Genomic DNA, 14020 nt, shown 5'->3' with positions numbered 1-14020 from the left:
GGGGGTGGATAATGAGTATGTAATAGGAATGGTCACCCTATTGGAATGCTGGGCCTCCAAAACTTTCACTGCATTCTGCGATTGTCGTGCAATTCCTAAAAGTAATTCTGTTTTTGCCTGGGAGTCCTGTCTGTTCTACTTCGGTTGAGTTAGTAGCAGCTTGCGTTCTCTCCTCTTAATGGCCATCTTCCTTGCAGCGATGATAGACTTCAACATTATCAGTGTTCTGCAGGTCCCAGAGCCTGTACCTTTCTTGGGGGTCACAGGGTTAGCCCCAGCTATATCAGCAGCTTGCTCCGCCAAACACCATGGGCTTGGCTTGAAGCTGCCACTGCTGCTGCTGTTGTTGACCATGAAGACCTGGAAGCAAATGCGGGCCGCTGTGCGCCAGCCCCAACAAAGCTGCAGCACTGTCAGCAACCACGGGAAGCCTACCAACACTCCCAAAGGCTTTGCCGGGCAGTTGTGCCCGGAAAGAGATAAGGGAGCCCATGCAACAATCATGCTCCGAGATTGAGGAAAGCGTTAAATTAAACCTAGATATGTTCGATCTCTGCGCCAGAGTAGCAGGAGCTCCCAGCCAGAGCACTAGATGGCCGCCATGTTCCCCTGTGCCTTGCTCCCCTTTTGGGATTTTCCTGAGGAGTTAGAGAGTGAAGAAGACCACTCACAGAGGCAACCTCGGGACGGGAAGAGGACCTACCTTTAGCCCTCAATTGATCCGGGAGCAGGCTTTTGTGGTGCTTCTCCACACCTTCCAGACCTCAAATGGCCTTGGGGGGCAGCAAGGGTCAATTATTGTAGGCCTTAAAGTCGTGATCTGAACCTAGGCATCAAAAGCAAACCATATGTGGGTCAGCCACAGACATTTGTTAGCAACATTCCCCCCAGAGCTGAAACCCTGTAAACTTAGGATCTGATATAATTTCCTTGCACAGGGAAAAACAGAACAATGTAGAGTACAGATGAGATGAGGGGTAGCTACGGATCCAAGTCTGTTAAAGCCTTTAATAAAGAGACTTGGCAAAAAGGTGTTATGTTAGGAGGGACCACTGAAGGAAAAAACACTTGATATAGTGCCTTTTTAGCCCAGGAAGCTTTCAAAAACTGAACAAGCAGTCATTGTGCGTTTTTTCTGAATAAATAAAGCAAAGCTATGCACCTCCTTAAAGCTAATCCAAGAGTGTCTTAAACATATTTAAAGACTCAGGATAGTCCACGTCATATGGTGTGTGCTCAATATGTGACTCGGGACAGTGACAATTGCTGCTTAGGAAAGAACATTTTTAAAAACTTACAAACTATTTATACACAAAAAATCATAAAATGTCAAAACACATGTTCGCCTTACCTCTCCAGTGTCTACTGCAGCCATGGAACTCATCTGACCACAAGCAATATCAACCACCACTTTGCTCTGTAAGCAGCTGGTTACTCTTCGTGGGGTTGGCTGGTTGGCTGTTGAGCCCGAACCAACTTGACCCGAGTTGTTGTAACCCCAGGCGTAAACCTGTTGGAAAACTAAATCAGTTAACTGGTGCTGATAGGGCAGGTTTGAGAAGGAAAAGAAAAAAACAGTACCTCTACTTTTACAATGTCTATTCATCAAAAGCAGACATTTACCTCGGATTCATGCATTATACTGCCAAATTTTGACAATGCCTTTCTATGGCTCTGTAATCGTTTACAGTTCATCAATCTGTAACAGAATTAACTGGCATAACCACAAGTTGATTTGCAAGATGCAAAACGCACTATCTTCATGATTACAAGATACAGAGAGACCGTTAGATCGAGATAAACATTGCACGTGGTTAGATCGTAAGAACAGAAACCACTGTGAAGGGCGCCACGGATCAGCAAGTACTTCAGCACACTTTACAAATATGAAAAACACAGTTGCTGTATATCTGTCCCCTTGTCCTCTATAGTTGGTCTCGTGAACTAAATACCTGAGACCAGCTGAGGAGAGATTATTATTAAATTGTTGTCGTAGTTTGTTGTATTGAATCTGATGGCAGAGTTGCTAACGTCCACTACGTTAAAACTTGTAACGAGCACAACATGGTAACGAAAACACGAATAAAATAGACGTCTCTCAGCTTGACCTTTGCCCTTTAAACTAAAGGCAAACTCCAACTATTTGCCTCAGCCATTATGCGAAACATCAAGAAGCTCAGGGCAAATTGCAATAGAAACTATGAAAACGCAATGATGGGACAAATAAACAATCATCATTAGATAGCCTATCTGCTCATCTCTGGTCAACCTGCATTTCCAAAACAGAATAGCAGAACAGAAAACTTTCAATTTTCGTAGGGCTGTCGGCTACCCAAGTGGTAACGAATTCCGGTTCAATAAATTAAGCAAACCTTTCAGAGTATGTTCTTAGTCTTAGACTCAACGTCTTTTACTTTACATAATGAAATTATTATGTGCTGTAGAAATCCACATTTGCTGAGTTAGTGTACGTCAATGCTTGGGGCGCTGTACGTTGCTATGTGATAATGTGACTGCCTGCAACCCAAGTTGCCTGTAACAGTCACCTTTATACATTGCCCATGCAGATCTCCTAATTTACCTGCTGAAAAGACACAGGCCATATAATATAGCATGTGCTCTGAAAGTACGTGTACATTCATAATATGAGTAAAGTGTCTGTGTGTGGGGGAAAGGGGTTTAAGAAATCTGCCCTTCTCCATGTGTCCCTTTGTCAAGAACACTGACGACTAGGCCTCTTCTAATCAACCATATGGTGAGAACTCACACAATCTAGAGATTAAATTAAGCCTCACGGTTGAGGGTTCCTAAACATTTTAAGATAAACAAAGTCATACTGAAGAGGCCAGTTTACAGGATATTGACATCACAAGCATAAAAGCAGACCATTAAGGTTTTATTGGCAATACCTAACAGGCATACAGCTGTCCCAGCTCAGGTTCAAAAGTTAAGTATCCAGCGACAAGGGGCGGCATTTGCCATTCTGTACTCAAAATATTTATCTTCTTGTTCCTCATGTGCTGCAGCAAAATGTCCCAGTACTGTCCCAAGTGATCTTTCACAGTACAGTTTTTTTTATCGGTGCGGAGTCAAGTCACTGGAATTAGATATCACATCCTTACACATCTCAAACTACTAATCAATATTCATAATCCGCTTACTTAGAGCTAGCTGCACCCCCGTGTCCAGCAAAGGACTCAGATCCCTCGTGTACCTTTTAGGGAAGAAACTTGACATGATGTGTCAATGCTCACCTCTAATTAATTAATAAATCCTGAAGTTCAACACTGAGTTAAGACCATTAAGTAAACCCGCATAAGGCTTTTACAGTTCTCTCTGTCTGTAGAGTTATTCAAATAATATCATTAGAGAAAGCAAAAATCTTCGGGGTCAAGGAAAGTGGTATAAAACCAACATCATAGTAAATATAAATAGCCATGTGCCTTTAACAAATTGAATAAGCACCGCACATTTGGCAATTAATCACAAATAATAATAGTAAATAAAAAAGTACTGCAAGCATCTAGCCCTCTCTAAGGAACAAGCAGAATAAAATGAAACCTAGCTGTTCTCCAAGAAGCACAACTTTTATAGTGTTCTGCTCAAAGAAAGCACAGAAATTCAAAAGCAAAGATGTAGCGCTAATATATCACTTGCACAGCACCAATCACATTAGTAATTCCAATATAACACACAGTTGGGCATTATTCTCATTTGCTTTTAAATACACAACTTGTTACAGAGAAGAAATCAAATGTTTTATTAATGCAAACACACAAGAGAACAAAAGAGCTGCTTCTACACATTCATCACGAGAAAAGGTAAGCTCATAATCTTTCGAGTGTGCAATACAAGTTCATCTCTTCCAGAGGATGCCAAAGGTAAGTTCAATTCACACAGAAGGACCATGGTGTAAAGCTGAATTTGAATCATTTTATGAAAACAAAATAAGGCACAAACTGTAGCTCATGCACAACAAATAAACATACACTTTTCTGCAATGGGACAAGCGCTGTTGATAATGCAGCCTTGTTCTGCTAACTAAACCAAACCAATATTAGGGACTGTTTGCTAATAAAATATTTCACAAGACATAAACAGCTTCTCAAATAATGTGTACAATAGACTATGGGCCTCATTACAAGTCTGGCGGTTGGACAAGCCGACAGCCAGACTTGTGGTGAGGAGACTGCCGTGCAGCCAGTCAGCCCAATGGAAATTGTGCAGCATCATTGGTCTCGGCTCCCCATGGAGCCGAGGCCAATGCTGTTGCACAGGGGTCCACCAGCACCCCTGGAATGAGCACTGTCTGCAAAGCAGACTGCATTCCGCTGGGGCTGGGCATGGGGGCCATTGTACTGCCCATGCCCTGGCAGTGCAAAGGCCCCTGTGGGCATGGGCAGTGAAGGGCCCCCCCTGTGACCTCCAGCACTGGCTTACCTCCAGCCTTTCTATGGCAGTCAGACCACCATGGAAAGGCTGGCAGTAAGTAGAGTTGTAATCAGCCAGGCGGTGCTGCGTTCAGTGCCGCCCTGGTTCAATACAACTCAGACTGCTGTGAGAGCGTCGGGAACCATGCTCCCGGCGGGGATGAAGTCCCGACCACCAGGGTCGTAATGTGGCGGTCAGATAGCCGCAGTTGAGGTGGTCCAACTGTCACCACAAGGCTAGCGGTCCTTGGACCGCCAGCCTCCTAATGAGGACCTATGTTTCTCATGGCACAGAAGGGGATTAGCAAGTCACTACTAATATTGAGACTACCCAAGCCACAGATAGGTTCGGAACTTTCACTGGTCTAACCCTCTTGCGAAAAGTCCAAGTAGTAGGCATTTCAAATAAACAACTGGTTAACAAGTTGTCTCCATAAGTTCCAGTAAAAAAAGGTTCAGCCATAAAGAGACATGAATTCATGCTTATTGAACCAGTTCATTAAATGTGTTGGGTCATGACTGATTATGTAAATAGAACTGCATACATTTATGCCCACCAGAGGGTGTCTACATTAAAACAAAAGGTTCTGATTTATATATTTCCAGTTCTCACAGATGAGGATTTAATTTCAGATTTAAGACACACAATGAAAACAGAGATTTGGGATTTAATTGGAAAGGACACTGGGCTAACTGAAAGTGCAAAGCCAGTGCAGATTACCATCAAGACAGATGCTGTGTTATCTATGCACAATATGGACTTTCTTGGGAAGCTGAAGAAGAGATTACACATGTGATTGAAAAGAGAGAGCAGCATACCATTCTAAAAGAAGTACTGGGGAGCCCATGTAATTCACCTATAACGGATCTTGGAAAAACCTAACCGGAAACGGAAAATAGTGCAAGATTTCAGAAAGATGAATGAGATAGTGGTGTTGCGTTGTCCTGTAGTAACAAATCTAGCAATTACTTTGTTTCAGATTCCAGCAGCGGCAGAGTGGTTCATATTGACTCATTTGTGTTATTCATAGTTATCCATCCCTCTACACGAGGATAGGCAGTATATTTTTGCAATCAGATTCAAAGATAACATGCTGGTTTGGCAAATAATCCCACAAATGTAGGGGCTGCTGTGGCCGAGGATGGCGCTTCAACAAGTAAATTTGCAACAAATTGATTCAAAACCTGGTCAAAATAGGGTTCTGACATTGACATTCGATGAATTGGTACATTTAAATCTGGAAGGGGGAAAACATGCCTGTCATGCACATGAAAAGCTTGAAAGAGTGGTGAATGAGATGGGTGTAAATTTGATCAAAAAAAGAACATGTAAACAATCTATACCTGAATAAATGGAAAATGATAAGACAAAATAACATACAGTACAGTTGGGAGCAAGTTAAAGAATTGTGGTCATGATTAGAGATTGGGAGAATTTGGATATGTTCAGGTGTGAATGGATTTCAGGGCTATTGAAGAACGAAAAGAGAGTTATGAGTGACCTGGCATCTGACACTCTAGAGGGAATATTTCCCTTCAGAGCCAGAGGAGCTTATGTTCATGTATGTTGGAGGAGACAGGATTTCTGGACTTTTACAAACAATTTTCTAAAGCCTAGAGAAGAACCTCAGAAATGGTATACTGAAGTGGAACAAATGGTAACTGTTTCAAAGGTATGAAGGGAAGACTTAAATGCATTATTTTCAATCACAGTACCATACCAACCATAGACGGAATTCTGCCCTAAGGCTCCTTAACCTCCAGCAAGGGACATTGTCTACATGGCCATTCAACTAGCGCCAATGCACCTTCAGATATTTGTTGTACTCTATAAATTGCCTTAACATAACATAAAATAGTACGGAAGGAATTGTGAATTGAATTTAAGGCAGAAGTGAAGAAGCCAGATGAAGAGCTGTGTATGGGTCCACCAAGTTATAAGTCTTCACCAGTGATGATGGAAAATATGGTGAGGTTATTGAGCATTTGAAATGGAAAGGTCCTAGCAAAACAGGTTAACTGGTTAACATAATGAGAATGACATAAAATGCACATGAATATGTTCATGCATATTATGACAGATTGATACAGATTTACAGGCAATACCATGGGATGGAAGATCCAGTGAAGAAAGGCACATCAGGTTGTATTTCAGCTTTTGTGTTGGGTTTGTGTCCAGAGCTGATTTTGCAGTTTTAGTAGAGTGTGATGTGTTGGCAAGTCTAAAAATAAATCAAAGGAGAAATGTATGTTGTTGCAGGCTGAATTATTTCAGTAAGGAAGGCAAGCATTGGCACCTCAAGGAGGAGGGGCACAATTTAGGCTCCTCTAAAGGGGGGAGGTACAGGCAGAGATTCTAATAACAATGCTAACAATGGCATAGTGAGATCTGGAGCTTGTCACATTTGTAGTGAAGAAGGTCAATGGAAGAAAATTTGCAGATTTAATATGAAGCCACATGCTACTGAGACACAAATTGTGCCTAAAATTAACCCTATGCAACAAAATATGATTACCATGGCACAGAATGGGATGAGTGAGTCAATGGTCCCAGCTCCACTGGCTTTATGAAACTCGAGCAGATTAAGAATATGAAGAAGATAGAAGATTGATTTAAGCTGATCTGCTCAGAAGTGTGTGAGAGAGAAAGAAGAAGGGCAGCACAAAACAGATCTGAGCTAAGTGGTGAAGAATCGGCTAAATCAGTAAGAGAAAGTCTTGACAAAGAATCTGTGAGGAACACTGGAGACTCATCATCTGAGAAGTTTGTAACAGGTGGTGAAACAAGAAGAACAGCGAGAGATAGTTGCAAAAAAAGATGTATGCGGCTCCTGAATGGGCGCATGTGGCTAATGATTGTACTGGATGAAAGAGTCATTGACTTAAAAGGTTTTCAATTTTTATTTTTTAAAGATATCCAAAAGCCACTGTGAAGTGAAATGATACATTAACTACTGAATTATCAATGCTAAATAAGTTTACTTATGAAGACGTAATCTGTTGCTCTGAATTTTTTGAAAGACTACATTTTTCCTCTGTATAATTTTTATCTTTTAATAATAAGTATGACGTTTGAAAAGAACCGATAATTTTTGCAACTTTGCTTTGAAGATCGAATGAAAAGGTTGAAGAAAATGTCTTTGAGAAAGGAAATACTTTGCATAGGTTGCCAAGTAATTTTAAAAACTCTTATTCCAGCTCTATTTATGTGCTATTGTATACATATCTTCTTTGGTGGTGATCTCGCAAACAGTACTAATAGCTCAACATGTCTACATACTACTAAACATTATAGGTTGCAACACAAAAATAGTTATGATTAATTTGAAGAAAACACATACTTTTATTAATGAACAATATTTATAATGAATGTGTCAGATTGTTATATTTGTACTCACCCTTTCCTGTTTAGTTTCAACTTATGTAGTTACTCTTTCTTATAGCCTATTGTGTGCAGTTTATTATTATTCTATTAATATGCACCAGGATTATGAAGAAGATTTCATAAGAAGATTTCATAGTAGATTATGATCTTTTAATACATTACATACCTGTTATTTTTTTAAAGAAAATAGGTGTTTTATGCAAAGTGCCTACCTGTAGATTTTGGCCTCTAGCTCAGCCGGCACCTAGGGAAACCTACCAAACCCGTGCATTTTTGAAAACTAGAAACCTAGGGGAATCCGAGATGGGGTGACTTGTGGGACTCTGACCAGGTTCTGTTACCCAGAATCCTTTGAAAACCTCCAAATTTAGCTAAAAAAACACGTTTTCCTCACATTTCGGTGACAGAAAGTTCTGAAATCTGAGAGTAGCCACAAATTTCCTTCCACCCAGCGTTCTCCCAAGTCTCCCGATAAAAATGATGCCTCACTTGTGTGGGTAGGCCTAGCGCCCGTGACAGGAAATGCCCCAAAAGAACAACGTGGACACATCACCTTTTTTTAAAGAAAACAGAGGTGTTTTTTGCAAATTGCCTACCTGTATATTTTGGCCTCTAGCTCAGCCGCACCTAGGGAAACCTACCAAACCTGTGCGTTTCTGAAAACTAGAGACCTAGGGGAATCCAAGATGGGGTGACTTGTGGGGCACTGACAAGGTTCTGTTACCCAGAATCCTTTGCAAACCTCAAAATTTGGCTAAAAAAAACACGTTTTCCTCACATTTCGGTGACAGAAAGTTCTGGAATCTGAGAGGAGCCACAAATTTCCTTCCACCCAGCGTTCCCCCAAGTCTCCCGATAAAAATTATACCTCACTTTTGTGGGTAGGCCTAGCGCCCGCGACAGGAAATGGCCCAAAACACAACGCGGACACATCAAATTTTTTCATAGAAAACAGTGCCTACCTGAGGATTTTGGCCTCTAGCTCAGCCGGCCCCAGGGGGGACAGAAATGGCTTAAAATAAATTTGTCCCCCACCCCCCCAACCTCCTTCCCCCGGGAGTGAACCTTGCCTACGGGGTCGCTCCCCCTGTGTGACATTGGCGCCAAAAAAAATAATCCCCGGAGCCTAGTGGTTTCTGCCCCCTTGGGGGCAGATTGACCTAAAATCGGTCAATCTGCCCCCAAGGGGGGCAGAAATGGTCTAAATACAATTTGCCCCCCAGGGGAGCGACCCTTGCCTAATGGGTCGCTCCCCATCAAAAAAAAAAAAACACAAAAAAACTATTTGCTCTGGCGCCTAGAGGTTTCTGCCCCCCCTGGGGGCAGATCGGCCTAATACCAATAGGCCGATCTGCCCCCGGGGGGGGCAGAAATCACCTAAAATAAATGTGCCCCCCAAATCCCCCCTGGGAGCGACCCTTGCCTACGGGGTCGCTCCCCGTGCGTGACAATGGCGCCAAAAAAAAATCCCCGGTGCCTAGTGGTTTCTGCCCCCTTGGGGGCAGATTGACCTAAAATCGGGCAATCTGCCCCCAAGGGGGGCAGAAATGGTCTAAATACAATTTGATCCCCAGGGGAGCGACCCTTGCCTAATGGGTCGCTCCCCATCTCTAAAAAAACAAACAAAAAAAAAACAAAAAAAACCACAAAAAAACAATTTGCCCTGGCGCCTAGAGGTAATAGGCCGATCTGCCCCTGGGGGGGCAGAAATGGCCTTAAATAAATTTGCCACCCCAACCCCCCCCCAGGAGCGACCCTTGCCTACGGGGTCGCTCCCCCTGCGTGACACTGGCGCCCAAAAAAAAAATACCCGGTGTCTAGTGGTTTCTGCCCCCTTGGGGGCAGATTGACCTAAAATCAGGCAATCTGCCCCAAGGGGGGCAGAAATGGTCTAAATACAATTTACCCCCCAGGGGAGCGACCCTTGCCTAATGGGTCGCTCCCCATCTCTAAAAAAAACCAAACAAACCAAAAAGAAACACAAAAAAAGATCCCTGGTGCCTAGTGGTTTCTGCCCCCCTTGGGGGCAGATTGACCTAAAATCGGCCGATCTGCCCCCAAAGCGGGCAGAAATGGCCTAAATACAATTTGCCCCTCCAGGGGAGCGACCCTTGCCTAACGGGTCGCTCCCCATCTCTAAAAAAAAAAAAAAAAACAAAAAAAAAGAAAATTTGCCCTGGTGCCTAGAGGTTTCTGCTCCCCCCCCGGGGGCAGATCGGCCTAATAACAATAGGCCAATCAGCCCCCGGGGGGGCAGAAATGGCGTAAAATGAATTCCCACCCCCCGTCCCCCCGGGGAGCGACCCTTGCCTACGGGGTCGCTCCCCCTGCGTGACATTGGCGGCAAAAAAGAAATTCCCGGTGCTTAGTGGTTTCTGCCCCCTTGGGGGCAGATTGACCTAAAATCGGCCGATCTTCCCCCAAAGCGGGCAGAAATGGCCTAAATACAATTTGCCCCTCCAGGGGAGCGACCCTTGTCCAAGGGGTCGCTCTCCATCTGTAAAACAAAAAAAAACAAAAAATGCCTAGTGGTTTCTGCCCCCTTGGGGGCAGATTGACCTAAAATCGGTCAATCTGCCCCCAAGGGGGGAAGAAATGGTCTAAATACAATTTGATCCCCAGGGGAGCGACCCTTGCCTAATGGGTCGCTCCCCATCTCTAAAAAAAAAAAAACAAACAAAAAAAACACAAAAAAACAATTTGCCCTGGCGCCTAGAGGTAATAGGCCGATCTGCCCCCGGGGGGGCAGAAATGGCCTTAAATAAATTTGCCACTCCAACCCCCCCCAGGAGCGACCCTTGCCTACAGGGTCGCTCCTCCTGCGTGACACTGGTGCCCCAAAAAAAAAAAATCCCCGGTGTCTAGTGGTTTCTGCCCCCTTGGGGGCAGATTGACCTAAAATCAGGCAATCTGCCCCAAGGGGGGCAGAAATGGTCTAAATACAATTTACCCCCCAGGGGAGCGACCCTTGCCTAATGGGTCGCTCCCCATCTCTAAAAAAAAAAAAAAAAACCAAAAAGAAACACAAAAAAAAGATCCCTGGTGCCTAGTGGTTTCTGCCCCCCTTGGGGGCAGATTGACCTAAAATCGGCCGATCTGCCCCCAAAGCGGGCAGAAATGGCCTAAATACAATTTGCCCCTCCAGGGGAGCGACCCTTGCCTAAGGGGTCGCTCCCCATCTCTAAAAAAACAAACTAACAAAAAAAAAGAAAATTTGCCCTGGTGCCTAGAGGTTTCTGCCCCCCCCGGGGGCAGATCGGCCTAATAACAATAGGCCAATCAGCCCCCCGGGGGGGCAGAAATGGCCTAAAATGAATTCCCACCCCCGTCCCCCCGGGGAGCGACCCTTGCCTACGGGGTTGCTCCCCCTGCGTGACATTGGCGGCAAAAAAAAAATTCCCGGTGCTTAGTGGTTTCTGCCCCCTTGGGGGCAGATTGACCTAAAATCGGCCGATCTTCCCCCAAAGCGGGCAGAAATGGCCTAAATACAATTTGCCCCTCCAGGGGAGCGACCCTTGTCCAAGGGGTCGCTCTCCATCTGTAAAACAAACAAACAAAAAAAATCCCTGGTGCCTAGTAGTTTCTGCCCCCCTTGGGGGCAGATCAGCCTAATCAAAATAGGCTGATCTACCCCCCAGGGGGGCAGAAATGGCCTAAAATAATTCCCCCCCCCCAGCGAGCGACCCTTGCCTAAGGGGTCGCTCCCCTTGCGTGAAATTCACGTAAAAAAAAAAAAAACGCCGTGGTGTCTAGTGGTTTCTGCCCCCCTTGGGGGCAGATTGGCCTCATCAAAATAGGCTGGCCTAAATATAATTTGCCCCCTAGGGGAGCGACCCTTGCTTAAGGGGTCGCTCCCCACCTAAAAAAACAAACAAAAAAACATAACAAAAAGAAAAAAAAAAAAAAAGGATCCCTGGTGCCTAGAGGTTTCTGCCCCCCCTGGGGGCAGATCGGCCTAATAATAGGCCTTCCCAAAAAAATTCCCCTCCTGGGAGCAACCCTTGCCCAAGGGGTCGCTCCCTTATGTCTGTTAAAAAAAAAAAATCCCTGCTGTCTAGTGGGGTTTCAAAGGGAAGGAAATACATTTCCTTTCCTTTGAAGCCTCTCCGGGCCTCCCCCACGGGATTGAAAGACAAATGCTGAGCATTTCTATTTCAATAATCAGCGCGCGCTGATGTCACGGGGGGGTTGGGGGGGTGGAAGGGGAAGGGCTCCCTCTGGGCCCTGTGACCAGGACGTAATGGTTACGTCCTGGGCACAGCAGTACTGTGCCTCAGGACGTAACCATTACGTCCTGGGCACAGAACGGGTTAAAAATGTAACTTTTAAAGCTTAAGTTTGGGAATTTCCCTTTTCTACCTATCGGACCTCCTTAATTAAGAGTAGAGCGTGAACGCATGTATCAACAACTAGCAAGAAAATATCATTATCATCTAGGAATGTATAGAAGATACCTACATTCAGCACAAAAGAACATGAACAACTCTGAAAAACGCACTTGAGTCCACTCTTTTTGTTGTCTTTCAGTAGTTCTACAGTTTCCATTACAGGACTACAGAACATGTATCACCCCTTTACATCACCCAAACGTTTCCAGAATTTTTAAATGGAAAAGAATCATAAAGCAGGTAGAAGGGAAAGGAAGGTTAAAGAATGGGGTGAGGAACCGAAAGAACATATGCGATATAAGGGGGTGTGTGATGGGTCTTTTCACTCCGACCCACACACTTCCCCGACTTGTGCTGACTCTGCCTTTCTTGCACCGGAGCTAGCCCAGGATCACAGCGCTGACATTGGCTACCGATCACAACTGCGGGAATTGAGGGGATTTAAAAGACTGCTTCCTTCCCTTCAGTGTGTGGACACCGGGAATAGGAGCTGGGAGACACCGGAGCTTGTGGAGAGAGAAGACGCCGAGACAACCAACGAGGACGCTGCCTCGTGGAGGAACGAACCGCTGCCGGGAGCGGGACCGGCAGAAACCCTGGAAGACGACCGCTGACCCCAGGAAGCTGAACGGAAAAGCCACCACGCTTCAGGAGAAGCGTGGCCTCTCCAGGTACGGGGTGAGGGACAAGGGAAACCGGGCGGGAGGTGAAGAAGGAGGGAGGAAAGGGGCAACAAAAGGGAACGACACGGGGAACACTGGGAGGAAGGGAAAACAAAAGGGGTGGGCATGAAACGGGCACACTGAGAAGAAAGGAAGACAGACAGGAGAGCTAGGAAGATAAAAGACAGCAAGGAGAGATATACTAATGTATATGGAGGCAGAGAACAGAGAGAATAAGGAAACAATAAGAAAGGAAGACAGGCGGGAGAGCGAGGAAGAGGAGAAGACAGCAAGGAGAGATATACTGATTTATATGAAGGCAGAGAAAAGGGAAAAGGGAAAAAGAAGAAAACGATAAGAAAGGAAGGAAGAACAACAAGGACAGGAACAGGACAAGAGAACCAGAGAAAAATAAGGGAAAGAAAGAAAAGGAAAGAAAAGAGAAAAGATACTTAGGGAAAGAAAGAAGGAAACCAGCCAAACCTCTATCCCACACTTACCCGTACTATATTTCTTTTCCCCCACACGCTTCCCACGAGGTCGTGAGAGAGAGAGAGAGAGAGAGAAGAGAAGAGAAAGAGGAAGAAGACGCGAGCTGTCATCAAGAGGGAGAAGACACAACGATCTATCAGCCATAAACACTTTTCACATAAGACTGTATTCAACCAAATAAATCAAACCTTTTAATATAAGGAAAACCCGCGTAGTCTGGTCTTTATAACAACCATCCTCGTACAGGGTGAGAAAGAAGGTCTGCAGTGGCATATGAGAGATGGCAGTGCACAAAGGTAGAACAACTGTGGGGGGAGAGGGTACGTATGCACAGCAGCAGTTATAACCTTTAATAGTCGTTACTCTTCAGGCCACTGGTTACTTTGTTAGTAAACCTCCACCAACTAACGCAAGCATCCACCAACATTCAAAAGGTACAGAGTGAGCCCCTAAGGTCATCACAGGGAGTGGTGCCCTGATACATCACCATGAAGCAGAGAAGGTCTTGAACACTTCAAGGAGAGAAAGTGTTTCCTTCTTATGGTGGGTCTAGGAGTCCACCTGCATATGATGCATACCAAAAAGGTATATAATGCCATCCATCATTATACTGAACTTCACGGAATGGAGTATATTCTTTCACCTGAATGAGTTTAGTCTGAA

General features: G+C 44.6%; 1 protein-coding gene across 2 annotated transcripts in view; it reads right to left on the bottom strand.

Moving 5' to 3' along the window:
- Nucleotides 1–14020, bottom strand: part of RCBTB2 (RCC1 and BTB domain containing protein 2) — a 463444-nt gene that overhangs the window by 252272 nt on the left and 197152 nt on the right. For both annotated transcript variants that reach the window (XM_069205377.1, XM_069205376.1), the window contains one exon: nucleotides 1352–1510. In XM_069205377.1, the coding sequence (XP_069061478.1) occupies nucleotides 1352–1510 (159 nt within the window). The remainder of the gene's footprint in view (nucleotides 1–1351; nucleotides 1511–14020) is intronic.

The sequence above is a fragment of the Pleurodeles waltl genome, chromosome 8 (genome assembly GCF_031143425.1).
Source record: "Pleurodeles waltl isolate 20211129_DDA chromosome 8, aPleWal1.hap1.20221129, whole genome shotgun sequence".
In the NCBI taxonomy this organism is placed as follows: domain Eukaryota; kingdom Metazoa; phylum Chordata; class Amphibia; order Caudata; family Salamandridae; genus Pleurodeles; species Pleurodeles waltl.
Note: the sequence above shows the minus strand (reverse complement) of the source record. Positions and strands in the feature narration are given on the sequence as shown.